The sequence below is a fragment of the Trichomonas vaginalis genome, chromosome IV (genome assembly GCF_026262505.1).
Source record: "Trichomonas vaginalis G3 chromosome IV, whole genome shotgun sequence".
NCBI lineage: Eukaryota > Parabasalia > Trichomonadida > Trichomonadidae > Trichomonas > Trichomonas vaginalis.
The window spans coordinates 4,411,739-4,424,488 of record NC_067206.1 but is presented as its reverse complement, the minus strand read 5'-3'; the positions used below and the strand labels follow the sequence as shown (position 1 = coordinate 4,424,488).

The following is a 12,750-nucleotide window of genomic DNA, read 5'->3' as shown; positions in this document are numbered from 1 at the left end:
TTATGGAGGAGCAAAATCCTCCAAATAAAGTAAGTGATTATATAATACATAGGGAAGATATGACCTGCTACCCATTGTTTTCAGATTGGTCACATTCTTCTCTATCAATTTTCGATTTTCCGAGAGATTATAAACCGGAAAATGTTATTTTTGATACATTCACATCAACGACTCACCACCTCATATTACTATATCTTCCTCCACAACCATTACAACTAAAAGCACCTCATCTCGACGATCCCACTTACTTTTGGACAAAAATTACACCAGGAACTGAAGAAGATACAAAAACTTTAGAAAGTAATATAGAACTAGCATATGGAAAAGAAGCATATCGCCATACAAGTCTTTCAATAAATTGCGATTTTGACCAAATTAAAAATTTATTGACATTTTATAACAAAAAAATAGGTAACTCATACTTACAAGTTCATGAACAGAGACAATGTTTTCAATTTGTTGCCGATAATTCTCATGATACAATTCCCGAACAAGGAACTCCTTCAGAATTACTTTCAGAAATACCATTTGACGATATTATAGACAAAACAGCAGCTTTTGGTATTCATATAATCGATTGCGACTTCGCAGGAAGTATTTATCAAAAATATATACATAATCTTACAAATCAAACAGTTAAAACCAACTTCTATGCATTCTTTTCATCAAGTCCTACAGAAAGAAACCCAAGATCACCAGGCTTACCAGCAGATTTATTTTCATCTTGTTTGAATTCTCCAGGAAAGATGGCCTTGCTGTGGCATTCGTCCCATTATTTCTGCTTTAAGTCCGGTCCTCTACAACCTATACACATAGACGATCTCAGCCAAGCAAGTCCTGAATTAATCCAAACAATTGATCAAATTTTACGCGGATATATTGAATCCATGGCCTGTAAAGTCCTCAAGAGATCACAGTTTATCAAGTATTTCATGACAGATGCTTTTGTTTCAAGATGTATTTGTGGATTTATCATGGCGCAGAAGATTTTAGACTTTTTCAACATCCATCCCATGTCTTATCCACCTTTACCTGATTTACGGGACAATCCTCAATGGCAAAGTTTCTCATTACAATTAGATGAAGCATTATACCGGTTCAGACAGCAGAACCAGAACTTTAAGCTCAACAACTTTCTTTCCCAGAACATGCAGACTCTAAACCTTCTTTTAGAGTGCAATTCCTCGATTGTTGACTTTTATCCATATTTATCAGTGATGAATCACGTTCTTCTTTCGCAAGATCATTGGAAAGACGGTTGCAAATTCCTTGCAAACTTCATGGATGGCTCCCAGGAAGCTCTAGACGCTGCTTGGCTCTTTCCATTAATTGAACCAATGAGAAAACTTCTTTCTGAGCGTAAAAACGACCCATACTTGCTTTTCATCATAGCGAAAAGCCTTTGCTACGCTCCACAATGCAGAAAGAACTTTTCTACAACTCTTGACACAGTTTTCATGAAATCAAATTTACTTGACTTCACTTTAGAACCGTTGACTTCACTTTCTGCCATAATTATCATTGCAATCAATTTCCGGTTCTTCAAACAGCTGGATAACCATGAAGAGTGGAAGCGTCGCATCATAAACATCATCAGATTCCCATGGAGAGAATACATTGACAGAATGATCAAAATGGGAGAAGATCAAGCTGTTTGGACACTTCTTTTCATTTCTAGCATTGGTCCTTTCATTCTTGACCACATCTCGTCAACAATATTTAATTTCGTTGACGAGTGCACGAAGAATGATTCTCCAAACGTGAGAAGTGCAGCACTTTTGTGTCTTCCTTCATTTTTGAAATGGAGATTTGAACACAAAATTTATAATATCTGTCATTCGATGATTAACGACATTTCCATCATCGTTAGATCGCAGCTGATCTGTACTTTTGTTCCTTTGTACGAATTGTCTGTTAAACAGAACAGAACAGATCTAATCAAAGGAATACAAAGTGATATAAAATATTTGATGAATGATCCATTTTGTTTGGTATCAAACATGGCACAAAAATTCATGGAAAACGTGAATCAAGTACCGGAATCATCGATGTATGACCATTACATAACAAAATTCCTTGGAAAATCAATAGATACATTAAATCCAAACAAAAAATTGTTCGAATGTTCCCCGAAAATGAATTTGGAAAAGAACATAAAATTCAATCAAAACATTCGAAAAACTAATTCAACTCTTGATCCAATACAGAATGTTTCCTCAAACATCTTCGTGTCGGAATCATATTTGTTCATGGGAATGAAGTCAGGAAGCTTCACAAGTGTTCATTTAACAACAACTCAGAAGCCACAAAACGCGAGATTTACTCAAAACGCAATTACAGCAATTGATTGTCCATTGAGTGATATCGTTTTGGCTGGAGATTCCAAAGGAAAAGTCTATGGATTAAGGATTCCAAATGGAGGCGGACAGTTCAAGATCGCAACTGCTTTCGACACAGAAATATCAACAACAATATCAATGATGAAATGCTCAAGTGTAAGTAGTTTATTGGGTGTTTTAGGAGAAAAAATGAACCAAATCAAGTTGTTTGATTTGATTACTGAGAAGTATTACAACACTGTAATTCCAAGAAACAACCAGACTATTTTGAATTTCAGTGTTTGCGATGATTTGAGAGATTCTGTTTTAGTTTCTGGTGAAGAAACAATTGAGTTATATGATAGAAGATCATCACTTTGCGATTCATATTTTTCATTGCAAGTACAAAATACTTTTGGCTCTGATTTATGTGGATGCAATTTAGATTTAGTTGTTGTTGGAAAATCTGGTTCAATTAACGTTGTTGATATAAGAAAGCCCGAAACCTTTAAGTCAATGATTCTTAATAACAGTGATTTTCCTTTGATAACTACTTCATACGCTTGCCATCCGAGTGCAAGAGTTTGTGCAGTTGGAACAAACAGAGGAGTTACATTTTTCGACTTGGAAGACGAAAATCACGTTTTCTTGTCAACTTCTACATCTGTTCTGTTCGGATCTGCAAAGTTACATCCAGTCACTGATATAGCATTCCATCCAAAGAGATTATTCGCAGCTGCTTTACTTGATAATACTGATATTGTTACTTTTAATTAATAATTTTATTTGTTTTATTTATTATTTTGTTATAAATTTTATTCTTATATATTATTCATATATAACTAAGAAAGTTTTTATTAAGTTTATGTATTAAATTGAACATACAATGCTGATTGGATTTAAGAAATTGATACTAGTTTTAGCGAAATTATCGGAAATAATATTTATTCTTAATTAGAGAAAATGGAGTATTGAGAATTAATATAACGCTAATATTGCAGTTGTTTTTATGAATAATTTGAAGGAAGACAGAAACAAAACCTACTATTCGCTGTCTTCAAGTAATAGTAAATTTCCCTTTTGTCTATTATTTGTTATAAAAAAATAGTCTTCTTTTATTATTTCTGAATTTATCTTCGAAATTATTAAAAGGAGATAGAAAAGCATCATATATAGAAACATAATTTCTCATCCATGTGAAATAAGAAGTTCGATAGTTTCTATATGACTATTTTCTTTAGCAGTATCAAGAGGAGTTTCTCCATTATTACTTTTTTCATTGATATTTGCACCATTTAAAATAAGAAGTTCAGCTGTTTCTTTACAATTATTTTCTGCTGCACAATGAAGAGCAGTTTCTCCACTATTACATTTTTCATTGACATTTACACTTTTTAAAATAAGAAGTTCAGCAACCTCTTTACTATTAAAACGTGCTGCATAATGAAGAGAGGTTTCTTCGTATGCATTTTTTTCATTGACATTTAAACCACTTGAAATAAGGAATTCAGCTATTTCTATACAATTAAATCGTGCAGCTTGATGAAGAGCTGTTGCACCATATTCATCTTTTGCATTGATACTTGCACCTTGTGAAAGGAAATATTTACAAAGAGATGGAATATTAAACATCACTGAATTAATAAAACAAGTGTTAATATCATTAGTTTGATCGAAATAAACAAAAAATGATTCAAGATTATTATACAATTTGCAATGAAATAAATCGATCTCTATATTGTAATTATTCATCAAGAATGTAACAAAATCAATGTTGTGTGAAATAATTGCATATCTCATGCATTTATTGTTTGGCTTTTGATATTTCAAACATTCATTCATGATCTCTTGGTTTCTTCCTAAAAATGAAAGTTCTAGACATGTTTGAGTAATTTCTGAGTTGAATTTCGATCTTAATAATCTGAAACAATCAATTGCTCCATGGTAACAGCATAATTCAAGAAATGAATATCCTATGTAAGAATCTGGATATAAAAAACTTTTAAGTTTTTGATTTTTATCAAATCCACTCTTTCGGTGAATTGGATGAACATTTCGAGGTCATTATTCATAATAGCTCTGTAAATTGTATTTTCTTGATGAATATCCAGATTTTCTATTTCTTCGAAAACAGTAGACTTGTATAATTTAATTCCATATTCTTTATAAAATAGGTAGTTTGAAAGTAGTTCAACATTGTTGACCTCGTTGACATGATAATCATCAATTATGAGTTTGGCAAGAAATAAATATGATTTTGTATATCGATTATTATATAGAATCATGTCAAAAATATTTTCCACAATATATTTTGGGAGGTATTTCTTTGAATCAATCAATTGTGTTTTGATTATTTTGTAAATCGACTTTAATTCTTCTTCATTTTCCGTTTGCAGCCGAAACAATGCATTATATGAATCGACATAGCACTGATAGATACTTCGCAATTCAAAGTATTTATTTGGATAATCAGAATTAGCTAACATTGGTGAGTTCAAAATTTGACAAAAGCAGAAAAAAAGGTGTAAATAAGTCATTAGCTTTTTCTTTTGTTATTTATGCTATGCAGATGATTTTGGCGTTCATTATACAGATGATAATGTGAAACAATAAGAATTACCGAAAAAGTGACAAAACATCAAAAACAGGGAAGGGTCTCAATTTTTATTACTTATATTATTTTACAATATTTATATAAATACTCTTTATAATATATTTTACTATAAAATTATACCTCAAATTCAAATATTTAAAATATTATTTACATAATTATCTCAAAATTATATTTTTATATATTATTTTTCATATGTATAAATCATATAATCTATATCTATGCAAATCTCATCTAAAATTTTTTGAAACAAACCGCTACCATTTTATAATGGTCCATCTTAAATTCATCATAAATTCTGGTACATGTTAGTACCAGAGTCTTCAAATCTCAAACACTCTGGTACCAACATGTACCAGACGCGAGTTTCCAATGCCCTCGTACGATTTTCTATTCAGATCTTCTTGAATGAGAAGGTCTTCATAGAAACTCGTACGAGGGCTTCTCTTTTAAATACTCTGGTACCTGCTGGTATCGAAGTCGACTTTACAGCCCTTTCCCCAATTTTGAAGCTGGGGAAAGTTTTCAAGCAATGAAAGGGAAGCTCTCGCTATGAGGTGAAAATCTAGAATTTTTACCTCATAGCGAGTAATCCTTTGTTAATTGCTTGAAAACTTTCTTCAAATTATCAAAATTTCGAGGAAAGTTTCCTTGCTTCAAAGTAGAGATGGAGCCCTTTGAGCCACTGCATATAGGTCAGTGACTCAAAATACTCCATCTCTACTAGAAATCGCCAAAATTTGGGTCACAATCTTTGAAATGCGACGCAAGTTTTGGCAATTTCGCGAGGGACTTGCTCCATTTGGTGCATAGATTCACACTCTATGCACCAGATGGAACAATTCTTTCGCTGACAGCGGGAAACTTTGTCTGAATAGTTTAACATTCAGACAAAGTTTCCCGCTGTCAGAGGGAATGGAAGGGTAAGAGGTATATATTCATAATGTATACCTCTTACTCTTCCATTCCCTCAAGAAAGTTCAAAAACTTGGGTGCAATCAGAACTGATTGCACCCAAGTTTTTGAATTTTGTATAAGGAATTGTTGGCTATGATGTACTGATCATGAATCAGTACATCATAGCCAACAATTCTACCTTTTAACCAAAGATAATTGATTCGTATGTAAAATATTAAGCTAAAATTTCTCTTTCTTTTAGTACACATTCTTCCATTTCGTGTACATGTATCATATATTAAGTACTAGTTATCTATTCTATATCCTTTATCCCAATTTAGATACTCAAAGATAATTCTTTTTCAGAAGAAAAAAAATATTTTCTATTAAACCGTTATTTTTTCAATGTGAGTTTTCAATTTTATTTTTCCTTTTTGCTGCTCAATGCAACATCCTCCACCCGATCCTCCATGCGAGGTTGATCAAGCCATAGGATATTTAGAATATTCTCGTTTTGTTATAGCTGCAGAGCTGCATGGTAACATAAGATTTGTCAAAGACCCACAAAAACTATCAATTGGAACAGGAGTATTAATCTACCACCGATGCGAATACGAAGGCTGCCCAGCAGGCTTTAAATTTATTAAAAATTTCGACAATTACATTTTTAAATCTGCAAACTTAACTCATATTCACTCAGGACCACCACCACAACATAAAAATACACCTACAAGTGGTACTTACCGTGCTTGGATTAAAAAATTTCTCATGAATCACGGAAGTCCACTTAATGCAACACAAGAAGTCAACAAAACGCTTGAAATACCTAAAGATCATACTTGTATTCACATGACTATGAAACAAACTGCAATCAATCAATTGAAATATTATTTACAACAAAAAGATCTTATGAGATCTTTACCAGACATATCTTTAAATCAATTTCAATCTTTACAAAACTATGTTAATCAATGGGAAGATCAACATGATGACCTTATTTATTTTGACATTCAAGGTGAAGATACTGATTTTCCAGACAAATTGGTTTTTATTTACTCTGATAATGATATGATCTCTCAAATTCATGAAAAACCACCAATTTATCACTTAGACTCTACGTTTAAATTAATTATTCATGGATTTCCTTTTTATGTATTAGCTACCAAATTTGCTAATACTCATTCTATCCCTTTGTGTTATTTTATAATATATCCAGATAATAGTGAAAATATTTCTTTTTGCTTAAGTAAATATTTTGAAACAACTCACACAGAACCTGAATTTATCATGTCTGACTGTGCACTAAACATTTTCAACGGGATTAGGAATTCATTTCCGGAGTGCAATATCTTTTGGTGCGCGCTACATGTAATACGCGCACTTAAAAAGAATCTCTCAAAGATAAATGATGGAGAGATTAGATCAGAAGTCGAAAAATTTATGAACATTTTATGTTATTATCGTGATTGCACAGAAGAAGATGCTGCAAAAATGTATAAAGAGCACATTATTGATAAAATTCAAGATCAATTGGAATTTAATCAATACTTTACACGTCAGTGGGACATTCATAAACAACAGTGGATAGCCGCTGCCAGACCAAATGAATTAACCGTTGTGAATAACGTTTCTGAATCTTTATTTAAAAAGATAAAATATCACGATTTTGGCTGCGTTAAAAATCAAAGAATTGATGTTTTTGTCAAAAATCTTTTAGAAGAAGTTGCACCCAATTACTTTTATCGTATTAAAAACGATTTACTTCAAACAGGTTTTATTCCTTCAATTAGAATTCGCGAGCCTCGATTGACAGATTATAAAACAAAATTGAAAAGAGAAGTTCAATCACGTTTATACCAAGTATTAAATTTTGTTCAGAATCAAGAAGCCAATTTGAATCCATTAAGATTTTTATTGGAAAATGCTGAAGAAAAACTTTCTCAAATAAATGAGAAGATACAAAATTCAATTACATATTTAAGATCGTTTGAAATTCCAAATGAATTGTTAGATACGTATATGTTAGAAATTAATGAATTTTGTTATAATTCTCCAGATTATATTTTAGAACATTTCGAAGAATTTTTGGAGGATTTCAAAGAAAAAAAAAAAAAAAAAAAAAAAAAAAAAAAAAAAAAAAAAGGCAGTGGGGCTTCCAGGCACTTCGTGCCCTCTAGCCCCGAAGATGTTTAGTATAAATGAAGTTCTTATATACGGGTCTTCCAGGAGCTTTTCACAAATTATATATGTTTTCATGTTTTGTCAAGACTTCTTCGTAAAATCAGACAAAAATAATGTTTAGGGTAGAAGTTAGATATAACCTCTTTTCTAACCTCTTTTCTACCCTCTTGAATTTTCAAGACTTCTTCGTACATGTTTTGTCACTTTTCTGTCACTTTTCAGGAAAAAACATTTTTATTATATATATAAAATGAATTTTACAAAACCACCGTTACCCTTCTTTGGAAATAAGAGTAGATGTAAAGATATTCTATTGAGAGAACTTAAGAAACTACCGAATGGTCTAACATTTGTAGACTTGTTCGGTGGAAGTTTCTATATATCTCATTTGTGCCATACAATATTTCCTGACTCAAAGATTATATGCAATGACTTCGACAACTATATGAACCGTCTCAAACATATACCAGACACAAACAAAATATTGAAAGAGTTAAAAGAAAAGATACCTATAGGTAAGATGGAACGTATACCATTAGATAAGAAAAATACTGTCAGAGAGGTTTTGAAAAAGGCAGAGTATATTGACTGGGATAGTATATCTGCTAGACTATTATATAGTGGTGCTATAAGAGTTCATGACATTGAAACACTTATGTCAAAAGTTTTATATCTTAACTATACAAATGTTTTCAAAGAGAACATAGAAAAATATATTGAGGGTATAGAGTTTGTGAGATGTCATTGGACAGAGTTGTATGAAAAATATAAAGACAAGGAAAATGTTTTCTTTATAGTGGACCCGCCGTTCTATAACACATGGATTTTCAATACCAAGTAGACTGGACTTTGAGAGACTCTTTAGAAACTTTAGACGTTTTACATAACCATCCATGCTTTTACTTTACATCCGATAAAAGTGGTTTGGAAAGTGTCATGAGATGGTTAGAGGACATACATGACTATGAGTTTAGATATGACAAGATAGAATATGAGAGAGGTCCTATAAACTGGAGAAAGTGTCATAACAAAGAAATTTTACTAGTAAGTAAATGTGGTTTGAAATAGGACTACTTGTTTTAGGTTTTTTCCATTGTGTCATTTACTTATTTGACGTGGCAGAAAGTACAGAGAATATGAAGATGAACCAATACCAGCAAATGTTCAGCATATGTACTCGTAAGAGATATTTTTATCTAATATTAAATGGACGCACAGAACTTAGCGAATGCACAGCAACCTGGACAACCAAACCCAGAGAATATTCCAAATGAAGTTAGAATACAAACTGCAATGGCAAACTATGGTCAAGTGCCAACAGATGTACAAATGCAAACTGCCATGTCAAATGACGCTGCGTTAGGTTTGCCACCATGGTATGCAAATATGAGATGGAAAGAGTTTTATACAAACCCTGAAGTGGGATATAAACAACTTTATGCAGATGACGCGAACACAGGAGTTGACCCAGAATATGTTTTCTACCAGAGGAGAAACAGAATGTATGAGCTCCAGTTAAAGAATGCTATGGAACTCAACAGGAAACGTAAGAGACTAGGCGGACATTAGATTTTTACATATAGTAAAATGGGTTTCTTCAGTAAGATAGGAAACTTCTTTCGAAATGTTGGAAGAGGTATATGGAATGGAATAAAAACCGTCGGAAGAGGAATTTGGAACGGTGTCAAAAATATTGGTAAAAGAGTAGGTCAGTTCGTTGTATTATACCTAAAGACCCTGAACCAGAAGAACAAGCTCCTGTTATACAACAGCCTGAACCTGCACCACAGTCTAGTTGGCAACCAAATCCAACACCTCAACCGTATTAAAAAATTATATTTTTACCGTTCGATAGTAGTTGTATATGAAACTAAGTTCTAAGTAAAACGCATGGTATAATGGAATTATTCTTTTTCTTCCATCTGTAGTAAACCATACTTGAAAGTCTGAAATACTTCCACTTGGTGGTTCGTATAACTTTGTAGGTTTTTCGTAAAAGTCATTTGCCAAGCAAAAAAGAGTTTTGCGCACCAGAAAATGAAGCATGAACGATAATAGCATCTGGTCGAAAACATCTTTAAATAAATATGGTTCATCTCTTGCATATCGACTGTAAATATTTGCTAAAGGAAGTTCGACTTTCTGATTTAACATTCTTTGCAAATAATACCATGACATTGCAGTGAATTCTGTATATATTTGTTCGTCTTTCTTTGGATTGTCTTCGTAGATTTGAAATGACACTTGTGAATTTTGTTTGTCATATACAATTCTCACATAAAGTGTGCTCTCGGTATTTGCATATTCATCAGCATATTTTGCATAACATGAATTTATTTTATCTTCTATATTTTTTAACGCAGTCTGTAGAGAAGATGAAAGGTCAACTTGTATTAGCTCAATTTCTTCCCACATTTTTCGTTTCCCTTCAGATATATAATCTATATGAAACCTTACAATAAATGGAAAACTTTTATCTTCTACAGACACAAACTTCATTCTACGAAAGCCAATAGCTTTTGTGACAGATGGGTCTCTTAGCCATCTTAATGGGTAGTCAAAACGATAGCCTTCATGCTTTACGGTCTCTGTCTCAAACTTTTGACCGACATTAGTAAAAAGTTCATCTAATGGTTTAGTTGTAGCAACTCTTGAATTTTCTTTTTCTATTGGAAGCATATTTTATCTAGAATAAAAATGTCGAAAGAAACAGCGTCTATGAGAGAAATACAACACAACCGACAACTCATTTTGCAAGCTCTAAATAAGAACACAACAAACTTTTCAAACTATTCTAAGATATCTGAGTCATTGAAAGAAGGAAACTTAAAACTGACATTAAACCCAATGACAGATGAGTTTCTATTTCAAGACAACAAGAACCATACTGTTGTATAAATCCAACAAAAAGAACTTTAAACGAGAAACCTATAGATGAACTTCTTTTGAAAGCAGATATTGACAACAAAGCTGACAAAGAGTATGTCATTGAAAAAGTTCAAGAAGAACATGACAGAGCAGATGCAACATATGCAACAAAAGAGGATGTTGAAAAGAAAGCTGACAAAGAGTATGTTGACGATGAGTTAGCATATCTGGCTAGTGGGTTAGTGAAGAAGGCAGATAAGGAATATGTGGATGAAAAAGACAATGAAATTATAAAAAGGGTTGAATGGTACCATGAACGGACATCGAAGATTTTAGAAGGTAAAGCCAATACAGGGTGGGTTTCAGGATGTTTAGACCTTAAAGCCGACAAAGAAACTGTAGATATGTTGACACAAACGGTTTCAAGTCATACCAGAGGTTTAATGGAAGATGGACAACAGTTGAAAGAGCTTGAGAAAGGTGTTACAGAGTTAAGGAATACAAAAGCAGACTCGACATGGATAGCTGGATATGTAGATGCAACAAAAGAACGTATTTTAGCATGGACAGAAGGAACATACCCACAAAAATATCATAGACATAGCATCTCTGACGTAAATGAACTTGAAGAAAAGTTATATAAAAAAGCAGACAAAACAGAGCTTCAAACATTAAAGACAGAAATACTTCAAACAGTATATCCTATAGGTTCTATTTATACGTCAATGAACTCTACCAGACCAGAAGTAGTACTTGGTCTCGGAACTTGGACTCAAATAGTCGACAGGTTTTTGTATTGTGCAAACTCTTCAAAGGAAACAGGTGGAAGTAAAACGATTTCAGGTGAAAATTTACCTGCACACAGTCACTACATAGATTTAAGTACATCTCAAGCAGGTTGGCATAAGCATAGATATTGGGATTGGTCAGGAATGACAAAAGGTAAAGGATATGATGTTAAAGACGACGTTAAGTTTGCTATAAATTGTTACTGGAGTGACACTCAGGGAGAAGGAAACCATACACATCGCGTTTCGGGATATACACAAACAACGGGACAAAGTAAAGATTACATGCCGCCATTTATGACAGTTTACGCATGGTATAGAATTGCTTAGTCGTCATTTTCAACTTCTTTAGCATATTCGTCAGGAGTTGTCTTATATTTGTTAGGAACTGTCTTTGAAAGTATACCACCTTGAACTTTGACAAGTTTGAAACGAGGTCTGACAATAGTAGTTTTATCTTCTGCTTGCAGTCTGTACATTTTGCCATGTTTGCCTAAAACTTCATAATATTCTCTTGTATACTTTCTTCTATTTTTACGAACACGAAGGTGAGTACCTGTCGAGTTCCCATTGTTGTCATAGTCAATAGTATTTTCATATGGGTCGCGTTTAGGTATTTCTATTTTTACTTTGTCACCTTTCTTAAGTTTGAAGCCTGGCATTCTTTCTTGTTTGTCTCTTTTGACTAAACTATTAAATATATAGTCTTTCTCTAAGTCGGGGTTGTTTTTCATTTCTTCGGGGGAGTGGTTTCCCAAACCTTTTTGTTTACGGCTATTGTAAATATTTAAAACTTGTCTCATCTTTGCCATGGAGAAATGTCTATATTTGTCGTCATATGACATTTCATCTACCTCACCACCTTGTGGTTGATTTAAGTCTCTTAAGATTTTTATACAACTGTCAATGACACCAAGAGCAGAATGGTTTTGGTCGACAATGAAATATTGGTTTACATTTTTTGAACGCAGATAGTTTTTAATATCGTCTGATTTGAAAGAACTTTCACAGTCAGATGTCAGTTTTGTTGGATGGTATTTGTCAACGAATATTGTCAAAGCTGCTAAGATATCTAAAATATTTTTGG

General features: G+C 32.8%; 4 protein-coding genes across 4 annotated transcripts, besides 4 other annotated features; 2 read left to right on the top strand and 2 right to left on the bottom strand.

Annotated features, from left to right (window-relative positions):
* Positions 1-2: 2 nt before the first annotated feature.
* Positions 3-3,095, top strand: TVAGG3_0028440 (TOR signaling; the record flags this gene model as incomplete). Its single annotated transcript, XM_001582048.1, has 1 exon — positions 3-3,095. The coding sequence occupies one exon, from the start codon at positions 3-5 to the stop codon at positions 3,093-3,095; it is 3,093 nt and encodes a 1,030-aa protein (XP_001582098.1).
* A 411-nt stretch (positions 3,096-3,506) lies between these two features.
* TVAGG3_0028430 (ankyrin repeat and SOCS box-containing protein 4 family) lies at positions 3,507-4,160 on the bottom strand (the record flags this gene model as incomplete). Its single annotated transcript, XM_001582049.1, has 1 exon — positions 3,507-4,160. The coding sequence occupies one exon, from the start codon at positions 4,158-4,160 to the stop codon at positions 3,507-3,509; it is 654 nt and encodes a 217-aa protein (XP_001582099.1).
* A 761-nt stretch (positions 4,161-4,921) lies between these two features.
* Positions 4,922-4,949: a terminal%2Cinverted (terminal inverted repeat of MuDR-2/MuDR-2B_TvMULE3 transposon ID:TVAGG3_0028420).
* Positions 4,922-7,937: a mobile genetic element.
* Position 7,938: 1 nt separating this feature from the next.
* Positions 7,939-8,037: a terminal%2Cinverted (terminal inverted repeat of Maverick-3 transposon ID:TVAGG3_0028230).
* Positions 7,939-12,750: part of a mobile genetic element that runs on past the window's edge.
* On the top strand, positions 9,214-9,576 carry TVAGG3_0028410 (uncharacterized protein; the record flags this gene model as incomplete). The annotated part of the gene is made up of 1 exon (XM_001319356.2): positions 9,214-9,576. One exon carries the CDS (start codon positions 9,214-9,216, stop codon positions 9,574-9,576), a length of 363 nt encoding a protein of 120 aa, XP_001319391.1.
* TVAGG3_0028400 (uncharacterized protein) lies at positions 11,990-12,325 on the bottom strand (the record flags this gene model as incomplete). The annotated part of the gene is made up of 1 exon (XM_051220358.1): positions 11,990-12,325. The coding sequence occupies one exon, from the start codon at positions 12,323-12,325 to the stop codon at positions 11,990-11,992; it is 336 nt and encodes a 111-aa protein (XP_051105344.1).